Below are 18,515 nucleotides of genomic sequence, written 5' to 3'. Positions count from 1 at the left end.
AGTTTTTATTACTTTTAAAATAAACAGTGATCTACGGCTTTTATTACCGCCACGTAATGACAAAAATTTATTACATAAACATAATCAATTTTTTTACTGGTAAAAATGAGCGATAGTTGTGCGTAGACGGCAAGGAAACAAGATTATCTATATAAATTTCTAAAATACTACCGTAATCACCGTCAGAGCTTAATTTATTAATGCTATTTTTCTACACAGAAAAGCGAACATTTGCCGATTTACAAAAATTTATTTGATGTTATTGAAGCAATGTCAAGACAGACGTACCGACGCCACATGGAGCCAGGTCTGGCCAACAAGTCAAAATGTGTCGGGTCTAGGTAGTCTATGGCCTCCATGTTGAAAATGTGAAATCGATTTTTCTTGTAGGTAGGGAATAACGTTTTTTTATCATCGAAACCTCATTTTTTAATTAGAAAATGATTATCATAACCGATCATATTGTGTATAAATACTGGAAGAAATAACGGGTTTCAGAAATACATGTTACATTGGTCGAGGGCAGCCTCTGTACTCTCCTGTTAGCACTAAGAAATGGAGAGAGTCAGTGAGCATTCAAATATGCCCAAAATAATGGTTTATACATATTTGTATTTAGTAAAAATATTGCTGAAGTGGATGTATTGCTTGTTTGGTTTCAGGGCCACGGCCAAGTTGAGTCTGGGAAGTTCGCCACATCGAAAGAAACGACTCACAGGGGATGGCGACGGCTTCAGTCAGGCTCTATCCAAATATCCGCCCCCTATACCTCCTCCTCTGCTCAGACGTCTCGGATCCAAGGAAATTTCCGGCCTCGGCAAGGTAAGACACGAACCCTTGGAAACGTTTTTAGCCGCAATCTGATAGGATATTTTCACCGTCTGAAATAGTATGGAACATCCCGCCCGGATTCCAGTCACGACGGCCACTTTCCATAACCCATTTGCGGACGGTCCGAGACGGGGAATCTCGTAAAAGATTCTTGTAAGGACACAGGGCCGAGTTTCGGGCACGACCCCCGTTATAAATCAAAGTGCGAAGGGACCGGTCTGCCGATTGCTTGACCCATGAAATCTCACTTCCTTTCACTCTCAGATTCAACATAAACAAAGTATAGCCAATTTAGGGAGGTGTGATATGGATTCGACATTTTGTCGCTGTTCTCTTTCGAACTCAAGTTAGCATCATGAACATTTACTTTATTAAATAAATATTTATGGACAAAACCAAATACACAATTATGTATCAATATAAATAGAAAATAATGACGAGTCGAGCCAAATTAATCACAATTCCCTTAATGCTAACAGTTGTATTTGATCAAAATAAATATTGATTAACAGTGATAGACACATTCGTTTACTTTGTTCTTTATAAATTGTCTTTAATTTTCAACTTGTGTACAGCTCTACAAGCCGAACATTTTATAAAATTAAAATTATTGAAAAAATTGATCATTTAAAAAATGTATTTTTAAAAATATGATATGTAATGCTGACCAAGAACGACTCTTAATAGTTGGAATAGGTCAAAGTGCTCTTTAGTTGGTGTGATTCATGCTATTTTAACTCATTTATTTATCTACACTGTATAATTATTATACACAACTGTGGTGTTGTTTAGGAAACTACTCATTGACATCCTCTTTTTAATCACTTCAGAGGTTTCTGATCCATATTATTGTCAGTTATCAACGGGGTAATTTTGGTCAATTTGTGCTTGTGTGATCCGGCAACTTACTCTGAAAACGTTTGTAACAGGTTTTGATAAAGGAAAAAACCGTTAACACGTGAAGTTCTCTGTGTATTTATTGTCCAAATAAAATGTTACATAAAAGAACGTTGTTTATATAGTGTTTGATTGAAAACATTATGTCTTTGAATTTTTCAAAATTTAGTCGATTCATAAACTTGACACCTCTACATCCATATAGATTTGAGTATGTATATTTCGAAAGTTTTGATGTTAATGGTAATTTAGTCGGTTTGTCTGGTGTTAAGGAATTTCAAATAATTTGTTGAGTGATTTTCTTTTTAAATCGTGTGTGCAGATTCTTTGTTACTCTTCTATCATATGTGAGTTCTAAAGGGTAATTTTTAAGATGGAGGAACAGGTTTGCTCTAAAAGTATAAAACTATTAAAAGTAAAGTACACCAAGTCTCACAGCGGAGTTTAATGTTATGTGTCGGGACTTTGAGGAGATAAACTTTATTTCGTTTTGTTATAAAGTATTAATTTGGTGATTTTGTAGCAAAAGAAAATGTGAAGTCGAAGGGTTACTCCTTTATAACGCGGTGCTATTTGCGAATGATAGCTGTAATGCATTCTCATCTGTGGGCTTGAAACTGTGTACTACAGCGAGCAACTATTGACCCTTGTGGCACACCTACAATCACTTATTTAATCTCAGTAGTTCCTCATCCCTAATTTACTGCGAAAAATCTCTGGAAGTTTATGATAATTGTGAGAATTAATGTAATAATCTGTATGTGTATATGATGACATGGGTCTTCAACTCACGTCGTTTTGATGTCAATTAAACGAGTTTCGGCTGTACGCCATGATCAGTGAGGAACTACGAGTTCATAAATTTTATTAAAATTCTGCCACCCATTACCATGACTGATTGGATCTATAATGAAAAGTGATTTAATAATTCCTAAAATAATGAGGGATTTTCCGACAATATTTTCATCATGTTTTGTTTAGTTAAAACAGTTATGGTTAAAATCGACATGGGACCCCCCCCATGACCCGGATTTACGGGAGCTGAGTCTTTGCGCAAGACCAGGTTCAGTTGATCTGGTTATGTAGTCTATACCTAGTGCTGAACATCCATCTATGTGATGTTTAATCATGATTGAATGCTTAATCAATATAATTATTCGTGATACCCATCTTCATTATATCTAACAAATATTTACCTTAACTCGTATCAAAACAAGAATTAATTTTTAAAATACTTTCCGTACCTTTTGGAGTAAAAACATTAAAACTTATTCATGAAAAAAGCTCTATTAACAACTAAATAATTTATAAACATCGACACAACAAGTTATTTCATATTTTAGTTTGATTAACAACTCAAGTTTTCAACATTCAAGTCCTTTAATCAAAATGTTCAGATTAAATACAGGTAACGAAATTTTCATAGAACTAAAAACAATCTAAATATTCATAAAGCAACAGCAAGAAGAAAAAATTAATTGACCTTTAAAATTAATTACTTTAATTAATCATTATCGGTTCGAAAATATATTAATAAAAGTTAATAAACGTTATAGAATATTAAAGTTATTTTCGAGCATTATTATCGAAATTATTAAAATGGGAAACCATTGAGTGCTCTTGAGGGACAGCGGCGTCTGCATAACGATTCGCGTGAAGGTAAAAGGCGTTTTTTAATTCCAAGAGATCCCGATCGCTCCTGTTTTTTTTTTAATTCCTGACCACCGTCGTTAGGAAAATATCGTGCCTTCCGTTTTTCCCGGGTCTGCATGCTAGACCAGTTTTTGCCCGTTGCCTTCTATTAACATCGACGAGTATAAAACCAGCCATTAGTCGATGTTTAACCGTCTGCTTTACGTGCTCACAACATTTCCCTGACAATCTACCTTCGACAGCGGGGGAAAAAGCAAATATCCCAGAAAATGCAAATGTAAGTTTTCAACTGTGTCGATAATTATTACCCAAAGAAAATAGATAAAAATGCTATTTCAGGGGCATTTATTTGTAGGATAACGCGTGTGGTGTACGGTGGTATTAAGTGTAGGTGAGTGAGCTTTTTGTTTAGGGTTTTTTTATTTAAATTGTTGATTTTTTGTCTTCACATATTTTCAGTAAAATTTCTGTTACTGATGATGGTGAGAGTATTAGTTACTTAATTTCTTGTTTCCAAGTAGATGTTTAATTAATTTGTCTTTTTTAATGAATAGTGCCCTAATTTCTGTTTTAATCCATGTTTCTATGCCTGTTTGGTTATGATTTGTTCGTACTATGTTTTTTCATTTGAGTTCAATCGTACATATTAACTTTATGTGAATGTAATGTTTATTGAAATGTTGGCTTTATTTTCTTGAATGCTGCAAATTGCTGAAATTTGAAAAAGAAATTCAGTTGTTACGCCAAGCTTTCGACCTATTTTGAGGTCAACATCAGGGCAAAACAATCTTAAATATGTATAGGTATTGATATATTTAAGTTTTTAGAGGCGATCTCAATTTTTTTTGATTCCGACTCAACCTTAACATTGCCAATGATTGTAACCGGAAAGTTTGGCAGTTACAACTGAATTTCCTTTTTTCTTCAAGATTATACTTTAATCCGAGTGTTCGTAAGGGAAAAAGTGGTAAACACTTCTAACGTTAAAAGCGTTTATTTTTTAGGATTTATATTACTTTTTTTTATATAGACTGTAGAAAGTCCTTAAAATTTATTTTCTAAAAGAATTCTAATCTCGAATGCGTAAGTCCGACTGCAAGCTTACTGCGAGTCGTTCGGCTCTTTCCCCCCACACATACTTTAAACTTCCACCTTCCCTAACTATCCCTAACCACCAAGCAGGAAACGAAAGTGGCGAGAGAAAGCTTCACTGAATAGCAGAAGGAAAGAGATAAAAGAAAAAAGGGATAGGAAAATGTGAAATACTGTAAGCAATACGAGAAAAAGTTTAGGGTCAATGGCATCCACCAACATGTTTCAAATATGAATTACACTGGTATCGCTATTTTGTATGAACAAGATTGTGCTTATTTTCTTGTATTTAAAAAAAAATACCATAACAATCTGTTTAACATCATAACATAGGTTGTATTACGTTTAACAATGATTTGTTTCTATGGATAAGGGAACCTGCCATAAATCTCGTTTAAGAAACAGGGGTGAAATCACTTATGTTTTCCCATTGACGGTATTAGGGTTCTTTCCCTACTAATAAATTGTTTAAGCACTTTCTTTTATAGTGCTCGTTTAGTGGCACTTAGCTCTTCCCCTGCCCGGCCCGGGGGCAAAAACGATAATGCGAACAACCCTTTCTCTCGGAGCAAACAATTTCACTGCCGTTTCGATTGCATTCAGAAAAAACCGGCTGTAAAAAAGATTAAAAAAGGCAAAGGAAAAGCCAGCTGAAGAAATTTAAAGGCCGTTGAGAAGAATTTGTATTGGATATTAGCTGAAGGAAATTAATGCCCGGCTTCCCACCGAGTCAAGTAACCGACCTCACTAATTACTCTCATTGGTTGGTAACTGATCACTTAAAGCTCTCTTGCCGTAATCCGGACCATTATTATTGTTAATCCGATCCGGAAACGGACGATTTAATTTCTCTCCTGGCTTGTGAATGGCCACTGGTTTTCCTATTTTCTTGATATATATATCCTTAAGAGCGGGCGTATTATTTAATTATTTTTCTGTAACATATCATGTTTAAAAGACTTGGAAATTTATCTAAGTTATTATAATAACAATACTAATGATGTTTATTAGGTAACATTTGAATGTATAAAAAGTATTAATAGTATAAATAGTATTGTATAAATAGTATTAGTAACTTACGCCAGCAAATGAAGATACCGATTTGTTTCCGCGCATGTACGTACATGCATACAAACATGTGCAGAGTTAAGCCTATCACTTCTCACAACCCACAGTCAATTCCAGCTTTTGCAATGATAATAAATTGCCGGCATTTATCCTCGCTATCACTCGACTTAAGATGACGAGGCCAACAGGGTTGCAGTTGGCGGTGTGGAGTATTGGGAAGTTTGGTAGAGGAAAGTTGGGATACTAAGGGATTGGGATGACCTGTGAGTGAGGAATGGAATTTGTTGTATCTTAATTCCTCTATGATTGTTAAACCGTTTTTTAGCCTTAGAAAAGAGCAAACCGAAGTTAAGCAAAACTTTAACAATTCGACTTATCAGTAACCAGCCAAGATTTACTAAAACAAAGGTTATATTTCAAACGAAATCTGGCGATTTCTTAAAAATTTAAGCATTGCATTGTATTGAATCCGTGTACATTTTTTCACAATTTTATTCTATATAGCTATGAAAAAGCTATGAGTGATGCGGGGATTGGATTCACGTGTGATATTGCTAGTGTAACCAAGCCAGTTAAGCCGTGGTTACATTTGGCCAGCGTAGTAGTCCCCGTTTCTAGTAATAAAAGATTATGTCATTCCTTTGTAATAATAAAATCTGCCCGACCTAGAAAAATAGCTGTTTAGTAAACCCAACGCGAATAGTTTAACCACAATAACTTTTGCAACAAAAGTCAAATGCAATGAACATCAACTCATAAAACTGTACAAAAAGCTCTGTGTTGATTTTCAAAAAATAACACTTTTAATTTCAGGGATTTGCAATTACAGTAAAATAAATAGATTAAATAAAACGCCAGTCGAAAAAACAAAAACCCAGCCAAAGCCGACAATGCTAGAAACAAAATCACCTCAATTGAAAGAGATAATGATTTAAATGCATTATCCAAGAAAGACCACTGCTGCAAATGAGAAATCATATATATAATTGAAAATGAAAGGCATACGGCATTTCAAAACTACATACTTCAAGAAAATACCGAGTTAATACCGAGCTTAACACATAGGTTAAAATAGTTGAAGCGCACATTTGATCCATTTTCATGAAAAGAAACTCCATCCGGTCGGCGTGGATTTCAGTTCAAATCTTCCACAATACGGTTGTAATAACACAAATGTAAGAGGAAAATTCCGCATGGCGTAGGTTTTAAATTTAATCTTGAATTCATTAGGCTATTAGAAATTGAATCAACCTGATACCCGACGTTACTGGATTTATTCATTGCTAAAAAATCAGGTGAAAAATTTATGTTCGAATATCATAGTCGCACATGAACTTCCTTAAGGCTATAATTCTTATTCAACTTTTCTTCAAGAACAGTTCTATACACCATCGTTAGTAAAATGGAGAGTAGTAAAAGTTTTGAAAATTATTTATTACCCTATAATTCCCTCCCACGTTTTTTAAGTGTTACTTAATTTTTCCCCATCTTCCCCGCTTTCTTTGTTTTCGGCAATAGGAACGTGATAGATGGTGTTTATACAACGAGACATAAAATATAGATGCTGTACACGCCAGAGCCATCACCAGTAGCTAGGGGCTACTTTTAAGTCAAAAAGTATAACACAATGAGAAATTGCATTACTCGCGTTGCTGTTACATTCATAAACAAAAGAACATAAAGCTAAGAGAAGCAAAACGTGTAAAAATATGCTACATAGGGTAAAATATTCCAGTACTAAGCGTATAAAATTCAAATTTTACCTCCTCTTTACTATCAATTTCAGATGGTGTACCCAAGGCTCTATTCTTGGAACTTTACTTTTTCCATGTTTCTAAATGATCGTACATTAGTTTTTAGTATTTTCCAATTTCATCTTTATCCTGATGACACTCAGCTTTACATTAAATGTCCTACAAGTAACATCTTTGAAGCTATTTCTCCGCTCAACCGCGATTCTTCTCATGATCATTCTCTCAACCAATGGTCAAAAAATAATGGCCTTTTTAAACCCTTACAAATCCCAGACCCTATTAATTTCCAATAAACCAATTAGTACAGATTGTCTGTACCCTCTTCATAACAATGGCTCCCCTATTCATTTTTGTCCTAAAGTTAAAAATCTCGGGATTATTTTTAACTCCAAGCTTACATGGACCTCGTGAGCTCTATTATTAAAAGGATCCACTCAATCATATCCACTTCAATGTCTTAGCTTTTTCACTCCACTGAAAACTGAAGTTCTCCTTATTAAATCCCTACTAATTTTATTATTTTCTTACTGTGTTATTTTTTCTCTTTTCTTAGACTCTCAATCTGCTCTTTGCCTTGAAATCACTTATCATTCCTGCATTAGATAATATTATGATCTTAAACCAAGGAATCATATTTCTTCCTATATTAATGTCTTCAGCAACCTGAACGTTCTCAGCACTTATACACTTAGAGTTTATATATATATATATATATATATATATATATATGTGTGTGTGTGTGTGTGTGTGTGTGTGTAATATATGTATGTATTTACAATTAAATCAAATAAGTGTCCTCAATATTTATCAACTTTTTTCCCTCATTCCTTGTCTAAACACACCAATCAAATCTCAAGCCATCAACACTCCTCTAAAACCTATGGAATTTGTTTCCACCGGAAGTACGTTTTGCTTCGTCGGTGGCTTGTTTCAAGTCCATGGCATCTAAGTTCGTAAAAACAACAGACTTATCTCCTTTTCTTCTTCCCTCTTGCTCTTCTTTTTCTGTTTCCTTTTTTTTGTTTCCGCTTTTTTTTCGTAATGTGATTTCATCATTCCATTACAAATAATTAATATTTTAAAGAATATATTATTGTCATTAATGTTTTATATATTTTGTTATGTTTTGTTATTGCTGTTATTATTATTTTACTATGTTTATAAAACTAAATTTGTTTCTCATGCATGTACATGTAAGGGACTTAAAGCCCTATGTGTAACTTTAAAATAAATCAAATTACGGAATAATATAACAAATACCAGAGCATCGGCAGGTGAGTATAACAGTTAGAACATAATCCAAAAGTAAGGAATATTATTGTTGCTGTACTTCAAAGCTGAATAGATTAGGCTCTTGTTTAAAAAAGAACGATAAAATTATTGGTTTCCATTTTTAATATTTTAATTGTAATAATTTGATTTGCTTTAAGGTTGGTTTGTAATTGATTTAGCTTTGTTTTTCTATTGTAAATTCTTTTTTCTCCCTATTTCCTAATGGACTGAAAATGAGAGCATACGTCGATACAAAAAAAAGTGCAGATTTCGACAGTATTATTGATGGTCGCGGTCTGTCTTGAAGTTGATCAATACCCCGTGAGTTGGAAGGCAGGAAGCGGGGGCAGAGGGCTAATAATTGGGAAGCGCTCGCCTCTTGGAATACAAAGCGTGAAGGGGGGCCGACATACGCGACAGGACTCGGCAACCCGAAAAGCGGAGAGGGGGCAAGGAGACGCCTTATGAATTTTATTCCCTCGGGAATGGTGTGTCTTTTATACCGACACCCTCTGAGGTGTCATTCGCAGCCGGGGACAACATATGCCGCAGCGATAAGAAGTGAGCAGGGATTTTTACTGGGCAAATTTTGCCGAAAATCTTAACCCCTGGAAAGTATAAACAAACGAAAGGTGTTTTGATAAAAAGTCGAGAAAAGTTCTTCACGAAGAACATTTTCTTCTTTGTTTATTGATTAGTCTTCTGAGAAGTTTGTTATATATTTAAGATAATAAGAATTTTCTTAAATTTAGTGTTCGGAGTTTGCATAAAATGATTGGTACTTATAAGCGGGGGTTTTTGTTTCCCAAGTACTTCAACCTTGCGTATGTACTTTCCTAGTTCTTTACTTCATTGCAATCGATTTGATCCTTCTCCTGAGAAGTAATAGGTCATTGGTACATTTCCTTCCCCTGGATTTCTTTTTATCCCATGTTATCTCTCTATGAGCGGTTGCTTCGCATTCGAAAATGATATAGCTGGCTGATTCTTTTTCCTCATTCCTGAACCTCCGATTGGGTATGTAAACCAGTATATACCCCTATAACTCTCATAAGTTTTAACTCCTCTCTTAGTTATAAATCACCTTCATCTATCGCTGATTGATGAGGATTGTGTTAGCACACATGTACTGCAACTCTAGGGTTTACCCAGTTCTCTTTTTTATCCATTCTGTGATGATAAATTCTTTGTTATTAATGATAGGTTCAGGGCCTCTATATGGTCCTCCTCTGGCCAATGCGTCAGGCTTTTCTATTCCTATGTGTTGCATAACCTACAAATGGGGTCATCATTGATTTACCGATGTCATGTAGACGTTTTCTCAGAAGCCAGTGACTAGTATGTAGTAATCACTTCTTTGGGATTTGCCCTCTCTAACTCAAGCAGTGAGGCTGCTTCTATTTGTGATGATATTGTTAACAAACACTTACTGCCTCTAGCACCTCTAAAGTTTGTCCACTTTTTTATCCATTCTGTGAAGGAGGATTTTATGTTTGTTTGTCCTATCCCGACAATATGTTCAGGGCATATATATGGTCTTGCAGAACCTCCTCTGGACAGCCTTTTCAATTTCTTTGTGTCCTGGTACGTATGATATCATCAGGTTGTAATTCTTTCTCGGGTTTCGGAGATTTTGCATGCATTTTTAAACTAATTTTGGTGAGATTTTTCTATACCCTAATACTTTATTAGCAGATTGGCTATCCGATATTATGAGGATTTTTCTCAGTCTACGGCACAACCGAAGGTGATACATATATACCATGATAACGAAGGTGTACTTCCCCAGCAAGTTTGATTGCAAATATTTTACGTTGTGCAGAAAACGCCTTATTCGGTTCCTTCATTTGTGTTGGGGTCATCTGTATACTATATCATTGTATCTGATTACCTTTTTTGTCTTTCCTTCTTCTCTTTTGTCGTAGTTGTAGACTTTTGAGACTTTATAGGATATTATAAAGAGTGTTTCCATGATCATATAGTGTGGTCAGTCCCTATTTCTTAGAATGTGTCTGATTTTATTAATTATTGTTTTGTGCCAAAAGTGTTTAGTTCGCATCCAATTTGATTGTTTATGGAGCGTAAATGCTTTGGCTTACCTCCCTTCTCCTTCTGAAAATATTTCCAATGGAGGAAGTTACAGCAGTGTTTGTGAGGTTTTGTGTACTGCTTAATGTTTGAGTAGCTTTTTTGATGAGCTTTGGTCCACCAGATTAGTGAGCCGTAGGATAGTTTCAGTCTGATTAGTGCCGTATATGGGTGGTTTGTAATGTACTGCGCTTCTTGCGAGCTATTGTATAACCCGTTCTATACCTATAGCACTCCAGTGAGTATTAGTTCATCAAGGAATTTGATTAGTATGCCCTTTATCAATGATTGAGTTACAAAGCATTTCGACCCCCGGGAAACCGTAGCACCAGTTTGTCAGTAAGTTTTGATATTTTGTGTGCTTCCTTCCACAATCTGTACGTACCGTGATGAAATATCAATCTTCCTCAAATGCCTGTACAGTCCACATTGCCTTTTTAGGTTCCTGCTAGAATTCGAAGCATTTCCTGTTACATCTGATGCAATCTGCTACTTCTTTCTTCTAAAACTCGCTAGGGGACTAATTACGTGTGGAATGTAACTTGATCCTGCATAAATATAGGTGGCATAATGGCTATTACGGCGACCGCCCGAGTATTTCTAGCGGATCAGGGATCGAATCCCGGCACAACCCTTGGAATTTTATTTGAGATAAATTTGGAAAAAGTATTGTAACGTGGTTCTGACCAGACGTTAAGACCTGGAAAAGGAATTACATTACTTTACATGTAAATTTATACTTTTTAGTAATAATTATATATTACAAATATGACAAATTATTTAAATTTGTCTTCAATTCAAATTTTCTATGATGGTGTGTAACACACTTTCCTCTCTTGCCATTAATCGTCCCTTCTCATCATTCTCTTTCTCTCTCACTCCCTCTCTCATTCCCCCTCCCTCTCAGCTCTATCTTCCCTCTTTCTCTCTAATCTCCCTATCTTTCTCTCTTTAGCTCTCTCTCTCTCTTTAGCTCTCTCTCGCTCTCTCTCTCTCTCTCTCTCTCTCTCTCTCTCTCTCTCTCTATATATATATATATATATATATATCTATATATCTCTATCTCTATCTCTACCACAATCTCTCCACCCTTTCTCTCTTTCTTCTATCTTCTCTTGTAAGGCACCCTCTTCTCCGTCTTTCACCGATTTTTAACTATTTATCTACCCCATCACGTATATTTATTCATCTATATATCTAAATTAATAGTTTAATACCAACAATATAACTGTTTAGACGGATCAATTGGACTATTTATCTTTCTGTGACTGTTTATATATTCATTCTACTAGTGAATGAATATATCTACTAACTATCCTAATCTCTAAATTTTTCTTTGTTTTACAAATCTATATATCTGTGTGCTTTACTATCAGTTTATTTACTTTATTATATGTTTATCTATCCACTTACATATTTAATCCCCCTATATTAAGTATTTGTAATTGAGTTTTTCATTTTCCGAAATTAGCATTAACAGTTAAATTTGTAATATTAATTTTTCTATTAATTAATCTTTATGTAAGGCATTGATTGAGATAAAAAAAGTCAGTGTCACGAGCGGGATTCGAACCTATGACCCTCAGCTAAATACGCCGCTGCTCTACAACTTGAGCTATCGTGCTTCGATCTACTCGGACACTAACTTCCCATCCCAACCTCACCTTTCGAATTTTCCCTCCTTTTTGGCATTTTTTCCGAGTGGATCGAAGCACGTTCGCTCAAGTCGTAGAGCAGTGGCGTATTTAGCCGAGGGTCGTGGGTTCCAACCCCGCTTGTGACGCTGACTTTTTTACTCAACCAATGCCTTATATAAATATTAATTAATTGCAAAACGTTATTCGGTCAATCTGAACACGAACTCTAATGAATGTAATATTAATTATTTATTTCATAATCATAAAACGTTTTTGCATTGAATACTGAAATTCGATGTAAAATCGTACAAAAGATAAACAAGGATATATTTCATATTATCAGTAAATGACAGATAAATCGATCACTATGACCGTTCGCCTCCTTTCAAAACATATTTCACATAATTTTCTCCATTTGTTTGCCCGTTTTGCGAGAACGTACGAACCGGAGATAGGGACTGCAAGCATGTAGGGGGACGAGGGAAAACATTGGCCATACCTGGATTTACGTGCTCTGGATTGGACGGTAGCCAAGGATAACTCAAACACAAACTCTGATTGAATACCCACGAGATCGATAAAATAAAACAGCTTTATTACTGCCAAATTTTCTTAAAACCGTTTAACGTTAGTTCATTACATTGAAAAATCCTCACTTCTCAATGACAATAAATAAATTGTTATTTCATTAATAAATTGTTGTATTTTTACATTTCAAACCCTCGGAAAATTATAGCCATATAATGGTGAGACGATAATCTGACCGTTATATATTGTCGGAGGTAGATAATTGTAGGGACACCGATAGGGGTGCTCCCCGCAAGGCTTAATTGCTTGAATATTATCAACCCCCATTTGATTCCTTCCGTTGCCTGTACCCTTTCCTCCTCAAAAGCCTTACCACAATAACTCAATTTCTAAGAACTAATAACAGATTTAATTACCTGCTATAAACTATCCCTTAATTCCCTTTGTCAAAATTATTGAATTAATATAGTAGTAGAATACCTTTGATTTTGAATAGAAGGCAACACAACTATTTTAGTTAAATATATTTAAAAATAAATGACAAATTTATTTAAAAACAAATATTTATATTATAAACAAATATAAATTGCCAATTAGAATTTTGTTACAAAACAGTACAGCAAAGATAAATCATTTCTTCATTGTGAGAAGCTAAAAATAAATAAATCAGTGTTGTAATTGTGTCATACTCAATGTTTCAATCATATATTCACACATCAAGTACTGTTCAACGTTCATTTTCAAAATCAAGAAGTATGTAAAAATCAACTAAGAAAACTATATAACTTTTTTTAACTTTGAAATCTAAAAGTGAAGAATAACAGACAAGTAGGATATTTGTAATTAAAACATAATTAAAAGTCACTTAGACTGTACTAAAATATTGTTTAATAGGTAAATATTTTATTTACTATTAATGAGTACGTATTGGAATTAGAAGTACGTTACTTTTAAAGTAGTCTCCAAAAAAATTAATAAAAAACATCTTTTGTAAGAACAAAACACAAAGTTGTTAGACTGGCGTAAAATAGACATGAAGGCATCGAGAAAAGAAGATTAAAACATCCAATAGACAGTAATTTAGACAAATAGTTGTATACATAAATAAGTATGTAGCTACACAAATAGAGTGGTTTGTTATGAAATACAAAAAAAGGAAAATTAAAAATAAATTTAACCCACACCGTTGAGATGATACAATTTTTCCTCGGAAAAAACGGACTTGTTGCGCAAAAAATTTATTATCTTTACTTGCGGATTTTACAATAAATTCTTTATCATTCACGTTCATCTACTGAACTATTTCTTTCTAACTACATAAGCATTGCTGGAACAAACCTTCAAAATTTAAGCATTGGAAGATGTTTGATATATTTCAAAAAATCACTTCGTTTGACGAAACGCTCTAGAGACGTGTGAGTTTCACAAAAACAGCTTTATTTAATAAACCGTTGAACGATATGATGGGTAGGATCAGTAAATTTATTTTTCGAGTAGCATGGTAGATGGAAACCACCAAAAATTGTTCTTCATAGAATCAACGTTATGACCTAAACCGGACAAGGAATAAATTTAAAAAGCAAATTAAATTAATTTTAACAAACTTGGGCGCCAGGCATAAGCCAATGAAACGAGAAATGAGAAAGAGAAAAGTACTCACCTTAGTTTACGTCATTAAAGATAATATTAATGCTCACCACCAGCCAGCGTAGGCGAGGGGGTTCGCGTATCAGCAAGAAAAATAGTTACAAAAGGAAAATAGAAAATAACGTAAAATACGGTAATAAGGCAAGGTATAATTAACTAAGCGTACAACTCTATAGATAACGGTAGCGGAGTGGGCCTGGACCGTCCAGTCTCCAGGAGGGGACAGATAAGCCTCACTGGGCCCTCCGCTTGGTCAGGTGAGGAGAGCCATGTCTTACAGCAATAAAATACACTTGGTGACAGCGTCTTAAGCAATGTAAAAGATTTCATTCGTTAGGATGATAAATATTCAGTAAAGGAGATAGAGCTGATACTGAGTGTTGGTCTGCAAGTCGGTGAAATCATGCTGAACCGGCATTTGGTCACTTATTGGGTTCGTCTTCTCTCGTAGGTTTGTTGAACTGCTCAAATCCGCGAGCGAAGATATACGTAATAAGTGACCCAATGCCGGTTCAGCTAAAGCAGATTGGTTATGAATCTCGGTACAGCATTACAACAGCTTTCGAAGTGCATTCCACTACTCCTCATTGTATGTTTTGTATTTATTCTGTAGTTGACATCTGAGAAACCAATGAGAGGCTAGCACAGAACGAGACGCCCAAATTGCAGCAGGACGAAAAATTGAAAGAACGGAAAAAGAAATAAAAACACGCCAAAGGCCGGCGATGACAACAGCGGTTTGTTGGTTCCTAAAGTTCCAACATATTTGTAACTCCTCACATTGACTAGTTTCCTCGTTCGCTGTCACATACACAGTTCCATCAATTCTGCCATATTTTCGGGTGCATTCCTATTATACAATTTTGGCATTGTAGTAATAATAGCATTGTGAAAACTCTACTCTTTTGCTAACAAAGTAACAGGAATCCGTTATCATCAAAATCGAAAAGTAGTTTTCATTCATGAGGTTAATTATTATTTATGTATTTGGTTTTTATTTGTTAAAGCAATTCTGTTGCAGTAATTTGATGCCTTGAATGATAGATCTTAGATGATAGATCCTAGATAGATGGATATATGGATAGATGGATAGATAGATAGATAGATACATAGATAGATAGATAGATAGATCGAGATAGAGATAGGGAGAGAAAAAAAGAGAGAGAGAGAGAGAGAGAGAGAGAGAGTGAGAGAGAGAAAGAGGGAGAGAGAGAGAGATTATCTCTTTATTTAACAATATTTCAAGGTTTGTCGCTAGGACCACTCTTACACCTAAAGTACAATTACAGCAACATGATTTTATAAACTTTTCTCAATCTACTATACACAGTTAAACAAATTAATTATCTCTTAAAAACCTTGTATTTATTTACATTGGATTAATACATTCAAAATAAAAAGCAATCTTTAAATAATAACAAACGTAACTTCTATCAGGAGATAAACTAACAATAGACATTTGTAAAGGTTTTACATTACAAACTTAAGTGACAATTGTAAAGATACATCACTAACACGACAATCTTTGTACTTAGTTGGGGAAAAAGAAAGAAAAAAATTTATATTACAGTTTATATTTTTACACATGTTTTGATATAAAAGAATTTTTTAGTTTTTTTCTAAACACACTTATTTTAATACAATGCTAAATTTCAACTAGTAATTTTGAAAACACTCTTGCACTTTTAATAGCAAATGAATTATTCAATATTGTTGTGATACGTTATATAATTTGTAATTGCTTAGTTTTAAATCTAGTGTTTATATTATGTATATCAGATCTATATTTTATTGTTTTATATATGTATGTAGGTTTTTCATTTTTAACATGTTGAAGATGATACATGCTAAATTATAAACAATTAAATCATTAATTTTAAAAAACTGGAGTTGAGAATATTTATCATAAATTCTATTATCATGTTTTAAGTTAAGTATACGTATATCTTACACACATAGTTACACCAATTTATAGTTTATTGATTTGCATACAATGTAAGTCACACATTGCAATTATCCCATATTTAATAGATGGGAATACTAAACGTTTTTTGATAGTAACATTCGCAAAACCAACTAATTTTTTTAAACCATAAATTGTTGAGTACATTTTCTTAGTTACATTCAAAATTTGTTTGTTCCAGTTTACATTTTTACTCAAATAAAGACCTAAACATTTTACAGTTTCTACATAATCCAATTCAACGTTGTCTACTTTTATCTTTCGGATGTTTTGAACATTTATTTTTCCATTAATTTATTATGTCCAATTATTATTGATTTACATTTTTTCGGATTAATTTTTAACGCATGTTTATCATTCCAATCTATTAATTTACATAAATCGTGATTCATTTTATCGAATGTATCATTGTTTATCAATTTTTGAATCATTTGTTACATTTAGCTCGTCTGCATAAAAACATTGTTTACAGTTTTCAAATGTATTATTAATATAATTAATATAAATTGAACAAATCAGTGAAGATAGAATAGAGTCTTACGGCACACGTATACGTAGATTTTCTGAGATCTTATCTTCACCCGTTTTAATTTTTTGATATCTATTTGTTAAGTAATTTTGAAAACATTCTATTGATTTTTTCTTAAAATCATTGTATTAAGTATAGTTGTTAAAATTTCATTATTTACACTATAGAATACATGGTTAAAATCAACAAGTACCATAATTGTTATTTTGCTGTCATCAATATTTTGTCTGATTTCCTGTAATAGCTGTTTTAATTGATTGATTAGTGCTGTTTCTGTACAGTATACTGATGAATAACTATGTTGTTGTTCATTAATTAAGATATTTACTTCAAGATAAGGATAAATTTTCGAAAAAACTAATTTATTAAGTATGTTGCCTAACGGACAGATTATATTTATAGGACTATATGAGGTCCAATCAACTAGTTGCTTGGAGAGAGAGAGAGAAAGAGCGAGAGAGAGAGAGAGAGAGAGAGAGAGAGAGAGAGAGAGAGAGAGAGAGAGAGAGAGAGAAAGAAAACACTGTACTGAAAAACCGAGAAATAATAAGCATAAAAATTTTTCAGTTATTGTAAAAATATCTACTAAAAATTGTTTAATTAAAAATGTTAGTACGGGTGTTTTTATATTTTAAATAATGTTTTTATATACATTTTTGTTATTGATTGCTTTGTAATAACACCGGCATGCGATATTTCGATTGAGAAATGGACATAAAAAACCTCGTATAATTTTAATGAAAAGATTAAATCTAGTATTTGTTTATTCCCTGAAAATGATTAAACACAAACTGAAGTATTTACCAAAACACCCCGCTTTGGTGTGACACAACTAGAATATAGCTTATGAATTTTCTGAAGCCGCAAGAATCGACTAATTCGGCTGTCCGGAACAAACATCGGTTTTACGTGCCCCACCGCCAAAGCTTCATGGGCCGTCTACGTTTAGGTCAATTCAAACACAAAAGCAGTTTTCAAGTTATATACTCTCACACTATGATTCAATAGTACACTTTCACGCTAATAAATACATACAACTTTAAAAACACAAAAGGAACTGAACGAAATATCTGTACATAATATATGCAATGAAATAATCCTTGTTCTCAAAAAATCGGAACCGAGGTCCCAAAGCCTCGCTGCCTTGTTCAAACATAATTTTCATAGCGCGCGGTATGCTTCCTACTTGAAGTACTTGAAGCCGAGGAGTGACACCCTTAGTTGTCGGGCACGTCGAGCAACTAAGCTATACAGGGTGTCTTGAATTTTTCTTGAACCAATGAGGCTACCAAAAAAAAAGTACTTACTATTTTTTAGACTAGTTCAAATTATTACCTTTTTCGGAGAATTGGTAATTAAGCCCATTTCAACATCAAAATTCTAATATGACCCTACACAACCTCACACATCTTAGACGATTTTTTACGGTAAAACAATGGATTTTAAATTGGTCAAAAAATGACAAAGTTATGGCCAAAAGTTTGAAAAAAACGCATTTCGTTTGTTTTATTGTTAATTCCAATAATTTGCTACTTCACTAAAGTAAGCATTGATTG

At 33.8% G+C, this 18,515-nt stretch overlaps 1 protein-coding gene across 3 annotated transcripts in view; it reads left to right on the top strand.

Moving 5' to 3' along the window:
* Positions 1–18,515, top strand: part of LOC106672528 (kinesin-like protein CG14535) — a 347,817-nt gene that overhangs the window by 205,217 nt on the left and 124,085 nt on the right. For all 3 annotated transcript variants that reach the window (XM_014404053.2, XM_024227302.1, XM_024227301.1), the window contains one exon: positions 663–822. In XM_014404053.2, coding sequence (XP_014259539.1) covers positions 663–822 — 160 coding nt within the window. The remainder of the gene's footprint in view (positions 1–662; positions 823–18,515) is intronic.

The sequence above is a fragment of the Cimex lectularius genome, unplaced genomic scaffold (genome assembly GCF_000648675.2).
Source record: "Cimex lectularius strain Harlan isolate CLEC.00 unplaced genomic scaffold, Clec_2.1 scaffold130, whole genome shotgun sequence".
Taxonomy (NCBI): domain Eukaryota; kingdom Metazoa; phylum Arthropoda; class Insecta; order Hemiptera; family Cimicidae; genus Cimex; species Cimex lectularius.
The sequence above is the reverse complement of the archived record's forward strand: the minus strand, read 5'-3'. Positions and strand labels throughout refer to the sequence as shown.